At 40.9% G+C, this 12,390-nt stretch overlaps 1 protein-coding gene across 1 annotated transcript in view; it reads right to left on the bottom strand.

Moving 5' to 3' along the window:
• The window catches only part of USP34 (ubiquitin specific peptidase 34), a gene marked incomplete in the record, with an annotated part of 5,849,982 nt that overhangs the window by 1,597,320 nt on the left and 4,240,272 nt on the right, over nt 1–12,390 (bottom strand). The window contains 1 exon segment of the mRNA XM_044061224.1: nt 961–1,038. Coding sequence (XP_043917159.1) covers nt 961–1,038 — 78 coding nt within the window.

Genomic DNA, 12,390 nt, shown 5'->3' with positions numbered 1-12,390 from the left:
GTTGTCAGACTGAAATGTTGTCATCTGCAAAAACTACTGTGAGTGTATGCAAGGATTCCAGATGAAACAGATTCCACCTAAAGGGGTTCTCATTCTTTATTTAACAAGGCAGATATATTTTTATGCCCTAGTTTTTTAAATGTTGAATGACGGAACTTTAAAACAATACACATTTGGTGGTATGGAATGCAGATAACTTGGAATTCTAAGGGTAAGTAAGCCTGTTAATAATAAAGCATGAACACACTTGTGTGCATCTGGAGGGTAGCAAGACCCCAAGTACTGCAGTTCAAGACTTAAAAAACAAAGACAGTAAGAAGACACCACAGAAATGATCCCAAGTGCCTTACTGCTTAAAGGCACCACAACGAGAGAGCAAAGCTTATGATTTTAAGCATAGGCAATGAATTGACCGTTTAAAAAAGGAAACAAGTGGAGAAACAAAAAATAAAGACTGGAACTATGACAAGCTGCATTCTAATATGTAGATATAAACAGCTAAAGTCATACATACACTAATGAAAAAAGAACACAAATTTAAAAGAAATTAGGAGAATAAGGGACTGAAACCTGAACATACAAACTGCTAAGTACTGATTCAAGCTGAATATAAACATGAACATGACCCAGTAATAACATGGTGCAGGGTACAGTAAATGGGGAATTATTTGCAACAGTAGCCGCCTGGGTATACTCTCAAAGTTTGTGAAGCCACAGCTGTTGGCAGTAAGGCCAGTAAGTGACCCTCTTCCCTATAGTTCTGCATAACTTCATCAAATACTTAGTTCTTGTTTTCCTTCTCCCCAAAAGAAGATGGTTTTATGTAGTGATAATACAAATGCTACAGTATCATTATAATGTCTCCTATGACTCTCATGATGGTTTCTAACAGCAGCATGACATGATTTCAGCTCTACATACCAGCAACCTTATTAAAGCAATTTTCTGCTGTGTACTTACATAAATGTTTTTCATGTCCGCTACCTGACACCTCACTGTGTAGAATTCTTCAGCAGTCTGACTGACATGCTCACAGTCCTAAATAACAGACAAGAACATATCTTGATATTAACCTTTTACTTAAATTTGCATATTAAGCAGCACAGCAACACATGGTACTGGTTAGACACATTAAGACTTAAGCAAAAATACAATCACAGAAGAGAAAATTTAACTGAAGACTGCAAGCAATTTCAGTTCTTCAGACTAACAAGCAGCAGTCAGGATAATACACATAGAAATGGTTAAAACGCAACGAACCATGCTTGGATTTCTAGAATACAAGAGACAAATCTCAGACCATGACCAGGACAACGTGAGCTGTAGAACAGCCAGATAGAAAAGGACGGGAGTGAGTGGTCTATGTTGGCTCACTTATACTGGGAGGGTTAATGGTAAGTTAGCTGTTTTACCATGAGAAACCACAGATTTGCAGGTGACGAAGTTACAGCACTAACCAGGGATGAAGGTTTCATTTACTAAGCTTGTGACAACTGCTTAAACAAGTAAGCAGACATTAGTACTTGCATGAAGATGATGGCTGTAGTAGGAGCTTGCTGTAATGTGCATACCTGCATCAGCTACCAAAAGGTAGAGCCTTAATTAGAAACACCCTCACTGCTGACTGCACAAACATTTCCATGCCTGTCTGAATGACTGACAGACCCCCCCCCCCCCCAGCTGGTTCTCACCAGCAGGCTGGGGATTCCCCAATACTAGGGGAATACATATGCTTAAGAATGACAGGAAGAGGTTGAAAGTCAGCAAGCACAAAGGGAAAAATTTTCTAGAGAAATAAGTTTTTGCATCTCTCTCTAGCTATATATATATATATATATATATATATATAAATATATATATATATATATATATATATATATATATATATATATATAAATATATGTGCGTGTGAATACACACACATGACATTTGCTTTGTAGATTGTGCTGTTCACTGACAGAGTAAATGACTTGGACATTTGGTTGAGTGTTTCATTTGTCAAATGTTGAACAAATGTGATGGAAGATCAAATGCATTCAGGTAAGATACATGTGTGTATGGTATACTAATGCCAAAACTTCTAATATATACTAAATGTTTCAGCATGAGGAGGTGTGTGTGTGTGTCTGTGTGCGCGCGCACACTCGTGCAAATGTCTTCTAGTTAGTACTAAAGTAAGGTGACAGACTTAGTGTTGTGAATGTGTGCTGCTGCATGTGGTATGTGCCGAGTGTTTTGTGTATTGGTAGTGCCATGAATGTTTTTTTTCCCCCCCGAGGTATCTCACAGTTGGTATGCATTAGTAAAGTGGTGTGGGGGCAGGGCAGGTGCGTTCATGAGGAACATAGAAAATAACAGCAAAAACTATCATGTCTAATACTGACATTCTAGCTTGAAAAGCATCATATGCTTTTAGCAACATTTAACATAGTATGAACATCTAATCAATAGTATGCAACACAGAAAAAAGTACAGTTTTGTACCTACCATAAATGTAGATGTTGGAAGATCCACATTGCTGCAGTCCTTACATATGGGTAGTCCGCTGTCCTCGGTCGGCCCGAATACCAAAGTATAAGGCTGACGTCGGTCAAGGCGCTTAGAACTGACATCAGAACGTCAGGGTACAAAAGCGCATGACCGACGTCATATCCTCAGTCTTTTCTTGCCCCAGATGTCAGAAGGCCCTAAAAAGAAAGGCCAAAACCCAAAGACAGCAAAAAACCAACCAACCACCCCTGCACTAATCCTATTTGCAATATTTACAATATTCACAACCCAAACCACACAACCGCCTCTAACTACAGAGGGGAAGGAGGGTGGGTAAATTGGACTGCAGCAATGTGGATCTTCGAACATCTACATTTATGGTAGGTACAAAACTGTACTATGTTCTTCATCTCACATTGCTGCAGTCCTTACATATGGGTAGAATCCCAAAGCAGAGGTAAGGGAGGATGGCAAAACTATAAAGCATTAGGAGCTGCCAAAATGCCCTGTAAAATTGCAGTGGCAAAACCAGCCCTAGATTTAGAGTAAAGTGGAAGGTGGTAATGCTTAGAGAAAGTATGCACTGAACTCCAAGTAGCTGCCTCCAAAATATCTTTAGTTGCCACCCCTTAAAAAGCTGTAGAAGTGGCAGTAGCCCTAGTGGAATGAGGCCTAATCCCAGCTGGAATCTCCTTACCATGATGGGAATAACAGAAAGCAATACAAAACCCAATCCACTTAGAAATAGTTTGTTTTGAAACAGGCTTGCCCTGAGAACCCAAAGCAAATGAAACAAATAACTGCTGAGACTGCCTGAACCCTTTAGTTCTGCTCAAATAATATCGCAACTGCCTGTGTATATCCAAAGTGTGCAAAATCTTTTCCCCTTTATTTTGCGGGTTTGCATAAAAAGTAGGCAAATGAATAGTTTGGTTTAAAGCCACACTAGAAACCACTTTAGGCATAAAGGAAGGATTAGTACGCAAAGATACCCTATCCTTATGGAAAATTAAGAAAGGCTCAACCGCCATAAGGGCCTGTAATTCAGAAACCCTTCTGCAGAGGTAATGGCCAACTAAAAAGCAGTCTTCCATGATAAATATTTCAACTCGGCAGTAGCTGCAGGCTCAAAAGGTTGTAGAGTGAGTTTCTCCAACACAAAATTGAGATCGCAAGCAGGAGTAGGAGCTCTACATGGGGGTCTTATATTCTTTGCCCCTCTAAGGAATTGCTTAAACAAAGGATGAGAAAACAATGGTGGGTCACAGTCATAGTGAGCAGAAATTGCTGCAGCATGAACCTTAATAGAGGAGAAGGACAAACCTTTGTCCAGTAACTCAGTAAGATATTGAAGAGCCACACTTAAATTAGGCTTAGAAACATCAAAGTCCTTTGCTGTACTCCAAAATAAAAATCTCCTCCATTTATCTGCGTACACTTTCCTTGTACTAGGCCTTCTAGCCTCCAAAATAACATTCAAAACTTGCTGTGGAAGCTGAGACCCTCCAGGGTTTAAAACAGAATATGCCAGGCTGTTAGATGTAGAGAGTGAAGTTTGACATTGAGTAAATGACTGTTCTCCTGAGACAGCAGGTGTGGAATCGAAGGCAAAGGCCATGGAGGCTCCCGTACCAGACTTCTCAGTAATGGGTACCAGTGCTGTCGAGGCCAATCTGGAGCTATTAAAATCATCTTTGGCTTGTCCTGTCTGACCTTCAGGAGTACCTTTGGGAGGAGAGGCAGAGGTGGAAAGGCATACACATGAAGATTGCTCCAATTGAATGAGAGAGCATCCACTTTCCAAGCTGTGGGATGAAACCTTTTTGTGCAAAACTTTGGCAGCTGGTAGTTTAGTGGAGAAGCGAACAGATCTATGTCTGGAGTTCTCCATAACACTGTCAATTTCTGAAACACATGAGGATCCAATTTCCACTCGTGGGGATCCATAATTTGTCTGCTCAACACATCTGCTAAGGAGTTCTGTGCTCCCGGCAGAAACCTTGCCTGAAGATTTAGCTGTAAACTGAGAGCAGTCTCCCACAAAATCATTGCTTGTCTGCATAGAGGATAAGAATGCATTCCCCCTTGCTTGTTGATGTACCACATGACAGTTGTGTTGTCTGTTAGAACCAACACCTGCCCTGGAAGAAGTAAATCCTTGAAAGCTATTAATGCAAATTGGACTGCTAACATCTCCTTCAAGTTGATATGTAGATGTTGAAGTCTGGCAGGCCACGTGTCTTGTACCCACTTTCCATTTAGATGAGCTCCCCAAGCTTTGTCTGAGGCATCTGTCGTTAGAATCTGACTCGCCTCTGGCCGGGTCACAGAGAGTCCCTTGTTTAGGTGACATTCCTGAGCCCACCACAAAAATTCCTTTTGAATGCAAGGTATTATCTGAATGACAGTGTCCATATCTTGGCAGTGCTGTGTCCATACATTTTTGAGATACCATTGTAGCTTCCTCGTATGCAGTTTGGCATTGGGAAGCACCAGAATACAAGATGCCATGAACCCCAAGGCTTGAAGGACTGTCCTTGCAGTCAGCCTGGACTGATGAGACAATTGATGGAAGTAAAGAGAAAGATTCTTTTGTTTGTCCGGGGTCAAAAGGCCATCTGGGATGCTGTATTCAGTCTCACACCCAGAAAGCACATGTCCTGAGAGGGTACTAGACTGGACTTTATTTTGTTCACAGAATACCCCAGGCATCTTAGCACTGCTATCACATACTGTAAATGATGAAGAAGTTCGTCCTTTCCTTGGGCCAGAATCAGGCAATCGTCCAAATAAGGATAGATCTGTATTCCTCTTAGCCTGAAGAAAGCTATCACTGGAGCCAGAACCTTCGTGAACACTCTGGGCGCAGTAGATAAGCCAAAGGGCAATGCAGAGAACTGATAATGAGAAGTCCCAGCCCGAAAACGCAGATACTTTCTGCAACTGAGCCTGATAGGAACATGAAGGTAAGCCTCCTTGAGATCCAGAGTCACCATCCAGTGATCTTTGCCCAGTAGAGGTAAAAGCTGTTGTAACGTCAACATTTTGAACTTGGGAATGTCCAGATATGTGTTGAGGATAGATAAATCCAAGATTGGTCTCCACGTGTTCCCTTTCTTTGGTACTAGGAACAGGCGAGAATAAAATCCTAGGCCCACTTCTGGCAGAGGGACCGGTTGTATGGCCCTTATTTGAAGTAGCAGAGAAATTTGTTTGTGAGCCTCTAGTCTTTGCTGAGGAGGAACGTCCGGCATGCCTTTGAAAGGAGGCAAGGTATGGAAATAAAACTTGTAACCTCGATGTATGATATCCAATACCCATCTGTCTTGGGTAATCAAATTCCAATTTTCCCTGAAGAGTGCCAACCTTCCTCCCAAAGGAGCTGCCAGGCAAGAAGGATCTGGCAGCTGAAAAGGTAGGTCATTGGGCCTGTTTACGAAAGGACTGGCCCCTGCCCTCACCCGAAGATTGTGCAGGAGAACTCCCTGTTCTAGGTCTGAAAGAACTCTGAGCTCTGCCCCTACCACGTCTAGATCTACCCCTAGACTGAGAATCATAAGAAGGATACGTCCACCCCTTAGCAGGCCAATTCCTACTAAACTTTGGAGGCTGTACTTGCAAAAAATCTTTAACAGCCTGCATGGACTTAGCCTTGTCTTCCATTTTCTTCAAGACTGATTCCACAGGTGAACCAAACAACACATCAGACTGTAAAGGAGCATCCAAAATCCTTGTCTTAACATGGTCAGATAAATTCTGATCCCTCAGCCATGCGTGCCTGCGAAGAACTGAACCAGTGGCAGCCACTCTAGACGAGGCCTGTACAGCATCAAAACCACATTGTAAAGAATGCTTACCCACTTGCTCTGAAACATGCACCAAATCCTGTAATTCTTTACACTCAATGCCTTCCGCCAGAGCATCCACCTTAGACTTCAATTGAGAAAGAAGATAGTTTTAATATTTCAACATATGAAACTGGCAATTCAAAGCCCTCATAGCTAGGGTAGAAGATGTATAGACTTTCTTTCCCCATCTATCCAAAGCTCTGGCCTCTATCTGGAGGAACCGGATTTTTTACAACAGAGGCCTTGACACCCTTAGGTCCCTGACTAACAGTTTCTGGGTCCGCCCTAGGACTCTTATAAAGATATTTATGAGCCTCAGGCACCCTGTAATACCTATCCGGTTTAACAGGAGCAGGAGGCAGAGAATAAGGATTAAGTAAAGCCTCTGCAAACACATCTTCCACAACATCCAGAACAGGAGGTATAGCCAAGGGCCTATGCTGGGGTAAAAGCAAAAACTCCCTAAGCCTTTTCCTGGAATCAGAGAAGTCCTGACCTTCCCACTTAAAATGTTCCCTCATGGAATGAAGAGTCTCTGAAAAACAAAAATCCTCTGGAGGAGAAGCAGAAGGAGTCGAATCATCTGCATCAGAATCAGAATAAGGAGAGTACTCCTGCAAGTCTTCAGTCAAGACTCAGAAACATCCAAGCCTGCTCAAAACTCCCCAACTCTGGCTCCACCCTAGGCCTCTTATCAGGAGGGGGCAAAGAACCTCTAATCAGAGTAATCAAATCTTCTGCCATTTTAAGCATGTGCTTCTTGGGCACAGACCCTGCTGCACTAGGAGTGACCCCAACAGAAGCTAAACCTGGCCTGCCTCTGGGAGAAGCCTTGGAAACAGAAGGAGAGGGCCTAACCACCCTAGGAAGGGAGGGGAGTACAGTAACCTGGGAAGCCCCTTCAGCCTGACCTGCCTCCTGAGAGGCCACATCCTGCAATATCAAAGTCTCCCCCTGGGACTCCAGAGAAGCCTCCGTCGGAACCACCGGTTCCACTGACGCCTCTAAAGAACCGACGTCCGGAACAGACGACTCTTCTTGCCTGGGTTTAACAGCTTTGTCTTTGCGCTTCTTCGAAGAAGCGGGCGCCGGAGAATCCGACGGCATATTATAATTGCACCGCATCACGAAGACCAGCCTAGCACAAACTAATCTTCGCTTAATAGTGCGCTTATTGAACCTAGCACAAAAGCGACACCCAACAACGTCGTGCTCAGGCCCCAAACAAGGAATACACAAAGAATGATAATCCCTATGCGGTATCTGTTTCCCACAAGAAATACAGTTATTCACTTTTTCTGACATCCGGTAAAACACTGAGGCAAGAAAAACCAAAATATTCCCAACGGGTACTTAGCCAACTTTGATTCGGTCTGAAACTCCGAACTCGAAAAATTTCAGAACGCCGAACGGCACTTGCAACGCTGCTTCTGCATCGGACCATGCGGCAAAAAAGACTGAGGATATGACGCCGGTCATGCGCTTTTGTACCCTGACGTTCTGATGTCAGTACTAAGCGCCTTGACCGACGTCAGCCTTATACTTTGGTATTCGGGCCGACCGAGGACAGCGGACTACCCATATGTAAGGACTGCAGCAATGTGAGATGAAGAACATCAGCATATTTACACGAAACAAAATGTTTACATAGAAAAACAAAATATTTGTTACCCAATGACCTTTCTTCCAGCACAGATTCCCCAGTTGTACACTTTTCTGGATGGGTTATGAAGACCTGGCAACCCAGCCACATTGGCATACTTTGTACTTGGTCTACAATGGACTATGAACAAAAAGGCATACATGGAAAAACTCCACCTACCCAATTTATTGTTGACATTCATCTGTTTATACAGCCACTGCAGGGGTGCATGGACAGTGATCAAGGTAAAATTTTAACTTACTAAGTAGTACTCCAAATGAAGTGTCTATTTAATGGTGAGGCACTCTTGCTTTTCATTATACTTGACAGAAGACTTATGGAGGCAAAGATGGCTACAAACTTTCTGAAAAAGTCTCCTAGCCCTAGAAATGCATTTACTTGGTAAGTGGTTAAGGATACCCCTAATTCTTTGCAGCTACAGTCTTCTCTGTTTCGGCTTGAACTATCCACTCCGAATCATATAGTCTAAACATCTGACGTCTGACATACAAATCATACTGTTGGTAGCATCAACAGTAAAGTCCTACCTGTCTTAGAGTTACTAGAAGAGTTTGTACTTTGGCTAAGTGCACCTCTCAGTCTTCTGAATAAATAACTAACTTGAAAGCATGCATCTGAGTTTTTGGAATAAGGTTTAAGAACTCTATCCATAAACCTTTAAAAAGTGTCAGAAGCTTACTTACGTCCAAAGGCTAAGACAATATTATTTATTTATTGACATTTGATTACCAGGAAAGTCCGAGCGGGTTGAAATCCATTTTCAGTAGAGGCCTAGGGAGAAAAGCTCCAAAATATATAATGAAAGAGAAATTTAGGGGTTGAAAATACTATTTTATTTGGCTTTAGAAGCAAGGCAGATCTGCCAATACCCCCTTGTTTAAATTCATGGTGGTCAAAACCTTGCTTTGCCTAGCCTCTGAAGCATCAGCTAGAGGCACTGGATTACTGTATCAAACCTAGATATTCCATTCAGTTCTGAGAAATCAATGAAATCAATGCAAAACCTTACATAGCCATCTGCTTATTGGACCAAGTCAATAACACTGTTGATTTCAGTTTGGTACTTCTCAATAACATCCAATTTAAGCATCCTCCTTACTCTTCCTCATTTACTCCCGTCCTTTACGACTCTGGTACAGTCTATAGTTTAAAGTTAACCTTCTCATCTGGCACAGTTTCAAAATGTTGTTGAATTAAGTCTGTTCTACCTGGCAGCACTGAAAAATACTTCTCTGAAAGAATTCTTCCACTTTTTGTTTCTGGACCTTAGACAAGTACTAGTCACTTGAACAGCAGAGACAGTATTCCCTGACATTTAGCTATAAGAAGCTATCTCAACTTCAAGGCCGACAACAGACGCTTTGGATTCTCTCCATAGTTTTAACAGTTATGTCATATCTGCTCTGATCTTCACTTTCCAAATTATTTTATTTTTGTATTTCACTTGCCACTGCCAGCTTGACAGGAATTTATTCGTAGCAGAGAGGACTAGGACTAACTTTGTACCCTGCTCTAAATTACAAGTCTGACATTCTATTATCCACCCTCTGCTGCATTTCATGTGCACTTTACATATGTTTCTTTATTACTGGCATTCAAAATGTTCACTCTAGCCTGTAAGTTTGCATAGTGTGCCATTACATTTTTAAACTGGGTTTGCTTTTCTTCTAAAGTCTCCCTGGTTATGTCCATCACGCCCTGGGATGTCTCCCACGTGGAAACTCAAATGGGATAAACACTATTAAAGTTTGGGATATCTGTACTACAGAAAACAGAAAGTAAAGAAGGAAGGGATGCTCTTGAGTAAAGTCTTCAGTTAAAAGTGCACCACTAACTCATCAGACTTTGAGGACAGTACACTGAAGCTCTTAACTCCTTTACTTTAAATGAGAGACAAGAATGGAACATTTCCCCTGGACATAAACAGGACTCCTGGTCTGAGAGTATTCATTTGGGTATTCCTATTCTGGGGAAAAGTAGCACTAGCTATTGGCTAAGGATTTTTGCAGTAGTACTACTACTACAGATATTTTTGCAGCACAGTCAATAATCACCAGAATGTGAATTTCTAAGATGATTGCACAATGATCAGTGAGATTATTACACCTCATTTAGCGGCTTGTAATTACACTGCCTGGATGCCAGCAAAGAAGAAAACTGCAGAAAGTAACTGACAATCAACTAGAAAAGGAGATGAGAAAACTGGCTGGGAAGAAACTTGAAGCAGTTCAAGTTTCAGCTTTGGTACAGGAAATGTCTTCCAGATATTTAGAGGAGAAAATAAATCAAATGCACATAGAACTGCTTAGAATAGATTAAACACAGAAGAAATATATATGGTTTAATAATGAAACACTGGAAAAATGCAAAAAGCTTTAACTAGCTATTAAGTTGACCTGATAAAAACAAACATTACATACTTACCATAATGACAGATCTGCAATGTTTGCTTGTGTGTTTCCTCAATGGATGGGTTTTCAGATCAGACCTCAGCCACTCTACACTATTTTTTTTCCTGTGGAAGAAAAGCTGTTTGAACTGAGGTGTCTAGCTGAGTCAAAAAAGACTTTTAAATGTTCTTTTTTAATCCCAGTTTATGTAAGAGATCTTTCACCCAAGTGAGAGATTCCTGACAATTTAAAAAGAATCTGCAAAGATAAGCAAGTCATCTAAATATGGAAAAATGTGGATACCCTGTAGCCTGCACTGAGCCATAATTAGAGCTAGACACTATGTGAACACTCTTGGTGTAGTGAACAGTCCAAAGGCTAAGGCAACAAACTGATAATGGGATCCAAGCACAAAAAAAATTGAGAAATCCCTGAAGTCTGAATGGAAAGGAACGAAATAACAATCTTTTAAATCTAATGTTACTAAGAAACTTAAATGAGAAAGAAGAAAAATAAACAGATTGTAAACTGACACAATTTTGAATTTTGGCACCATCACAAACAAATCTAAAAAAGACCCAGGACTGGCCTTCAAGCATCTTCATTCTTTGGCACTAAAACATACTTGAATAAAAACCTTTCCAAACTTTTTTTTATAAAATCTTGAGGAATTCCAAATAGAGGCATAACGTTAAATAAGAAGTGTAAATTAACTCTATCGAAAGCTTTGCTAGCATCTGCGGCAACAACATAATTGGGATGTTTATCTGCCTTAAGTAATCTAATGACCGAGTCCAGTAGCAAGGTGTTGTCGCAAATTTGTCTATTTACTATGAAACTCAACTGATTTTGGGAAATAATAGAGGGGAGTATATTTTTCACACGACTAGCTAAAATCTGGGCTAGTATTTTAATGTCAGTATTTATGAGGGTAATTGGCCTATGTTTAGAGGGATTTGTTGGGTCAGAATTTGGTTTGGGGACAAGAAGAGTTTTAGAATGATTTATATAAATATCCATTATACCATGTTGTATTATACAGTTGTATACTTTTAAGAAGGATTTTTTGTGACAGGTTCTGAGAATATTTTGTAAAATTCAGATGGTGCTGCGGTAGCGTTGTCGCCTGACAGTAAGACGCTGACCGGTTCGATTCTCAGCTAGAGCGTCTTCTGCGTGGAGACATGCGTGAATGGCTGTACCTTCGTTGAAGGTTGTGCATCAGGGCTGGCAATTCTGCACGTAAAAATCTACTGCAATCATTAGCGGACCGGAGTTCCACTGTGGCGACCCCTAACCGGGAAAAGCCGAAAGACACAGCAGCAGATGTATACCCATCAGGTCCTAGAGATTTACATGTTTTAAGATTATTTATTGCATCTTTTATTTTATTTAGATGGATTGGTGATCTTAGGAGTTTTTGTTGGTCCTGTGTGACTTGTGGAAATTTTAAGTTATAAATGAAGTCTTGACATTTTTCATTTAAAGGCGGGAGACGCATGTTATACAGATTTTTATAAATGGTCTCAATAACTTTTAAAATGTCTTGGTCTTCATGGTTTACTTGTCCTTCATAGTGTATTTCTTTGATCCCTGGTGGTCCGTTCTTTATATTTATCAGTCCGGCTAAGAATTTTGAAGGAGTATGCACCCATTCTGAATAATGGTACAAGGACCTGCTTTCTAAAAAAGTTAGATTTTCTAGATAGTGCTTATGCAGCTGTTTCTGCCATTCGACCATTTTTTCGTCAAATTCTTCAAGTAATTATGTTGTACTTGTATTTCGGCTGATGCAATCCGAGATTCTAAGTTAGTTCTAACGTTAATGTATTTTTTTTTTTAAACCAGGCAGATTTTCATATTAGAACACCTCTAACTGCTTTAGCAGCTTCCCATTGCTTGTCATAGGATATCTGAATGGATATAAAATCCTCATCCAACTGAACTAAAATGCTAGTTATTTCCTTGGCTACCTCCTGGTTTTGAACAATTTTAGGAT

The sequence above is a fragment of the Protopterus annectens genome, chromosome 1.part0 (genome assembly GCF_019279795.1).
Source record: "Protopterus annectens isolate FY-2018-M chromosome 1.part0, PAN1.0, whole genome shotgun sequence".
NCBI lineage: Eukaryota > Metazoa > Chordata > Ceratodontiformes > Protopteridae > Protopterus > Protopterus annectens.
The sequence above is the reverse complement of the archived record's forward strand: the minus strand, read 5'-3'. Positions and strand labels throughout refer to the sequence as shown.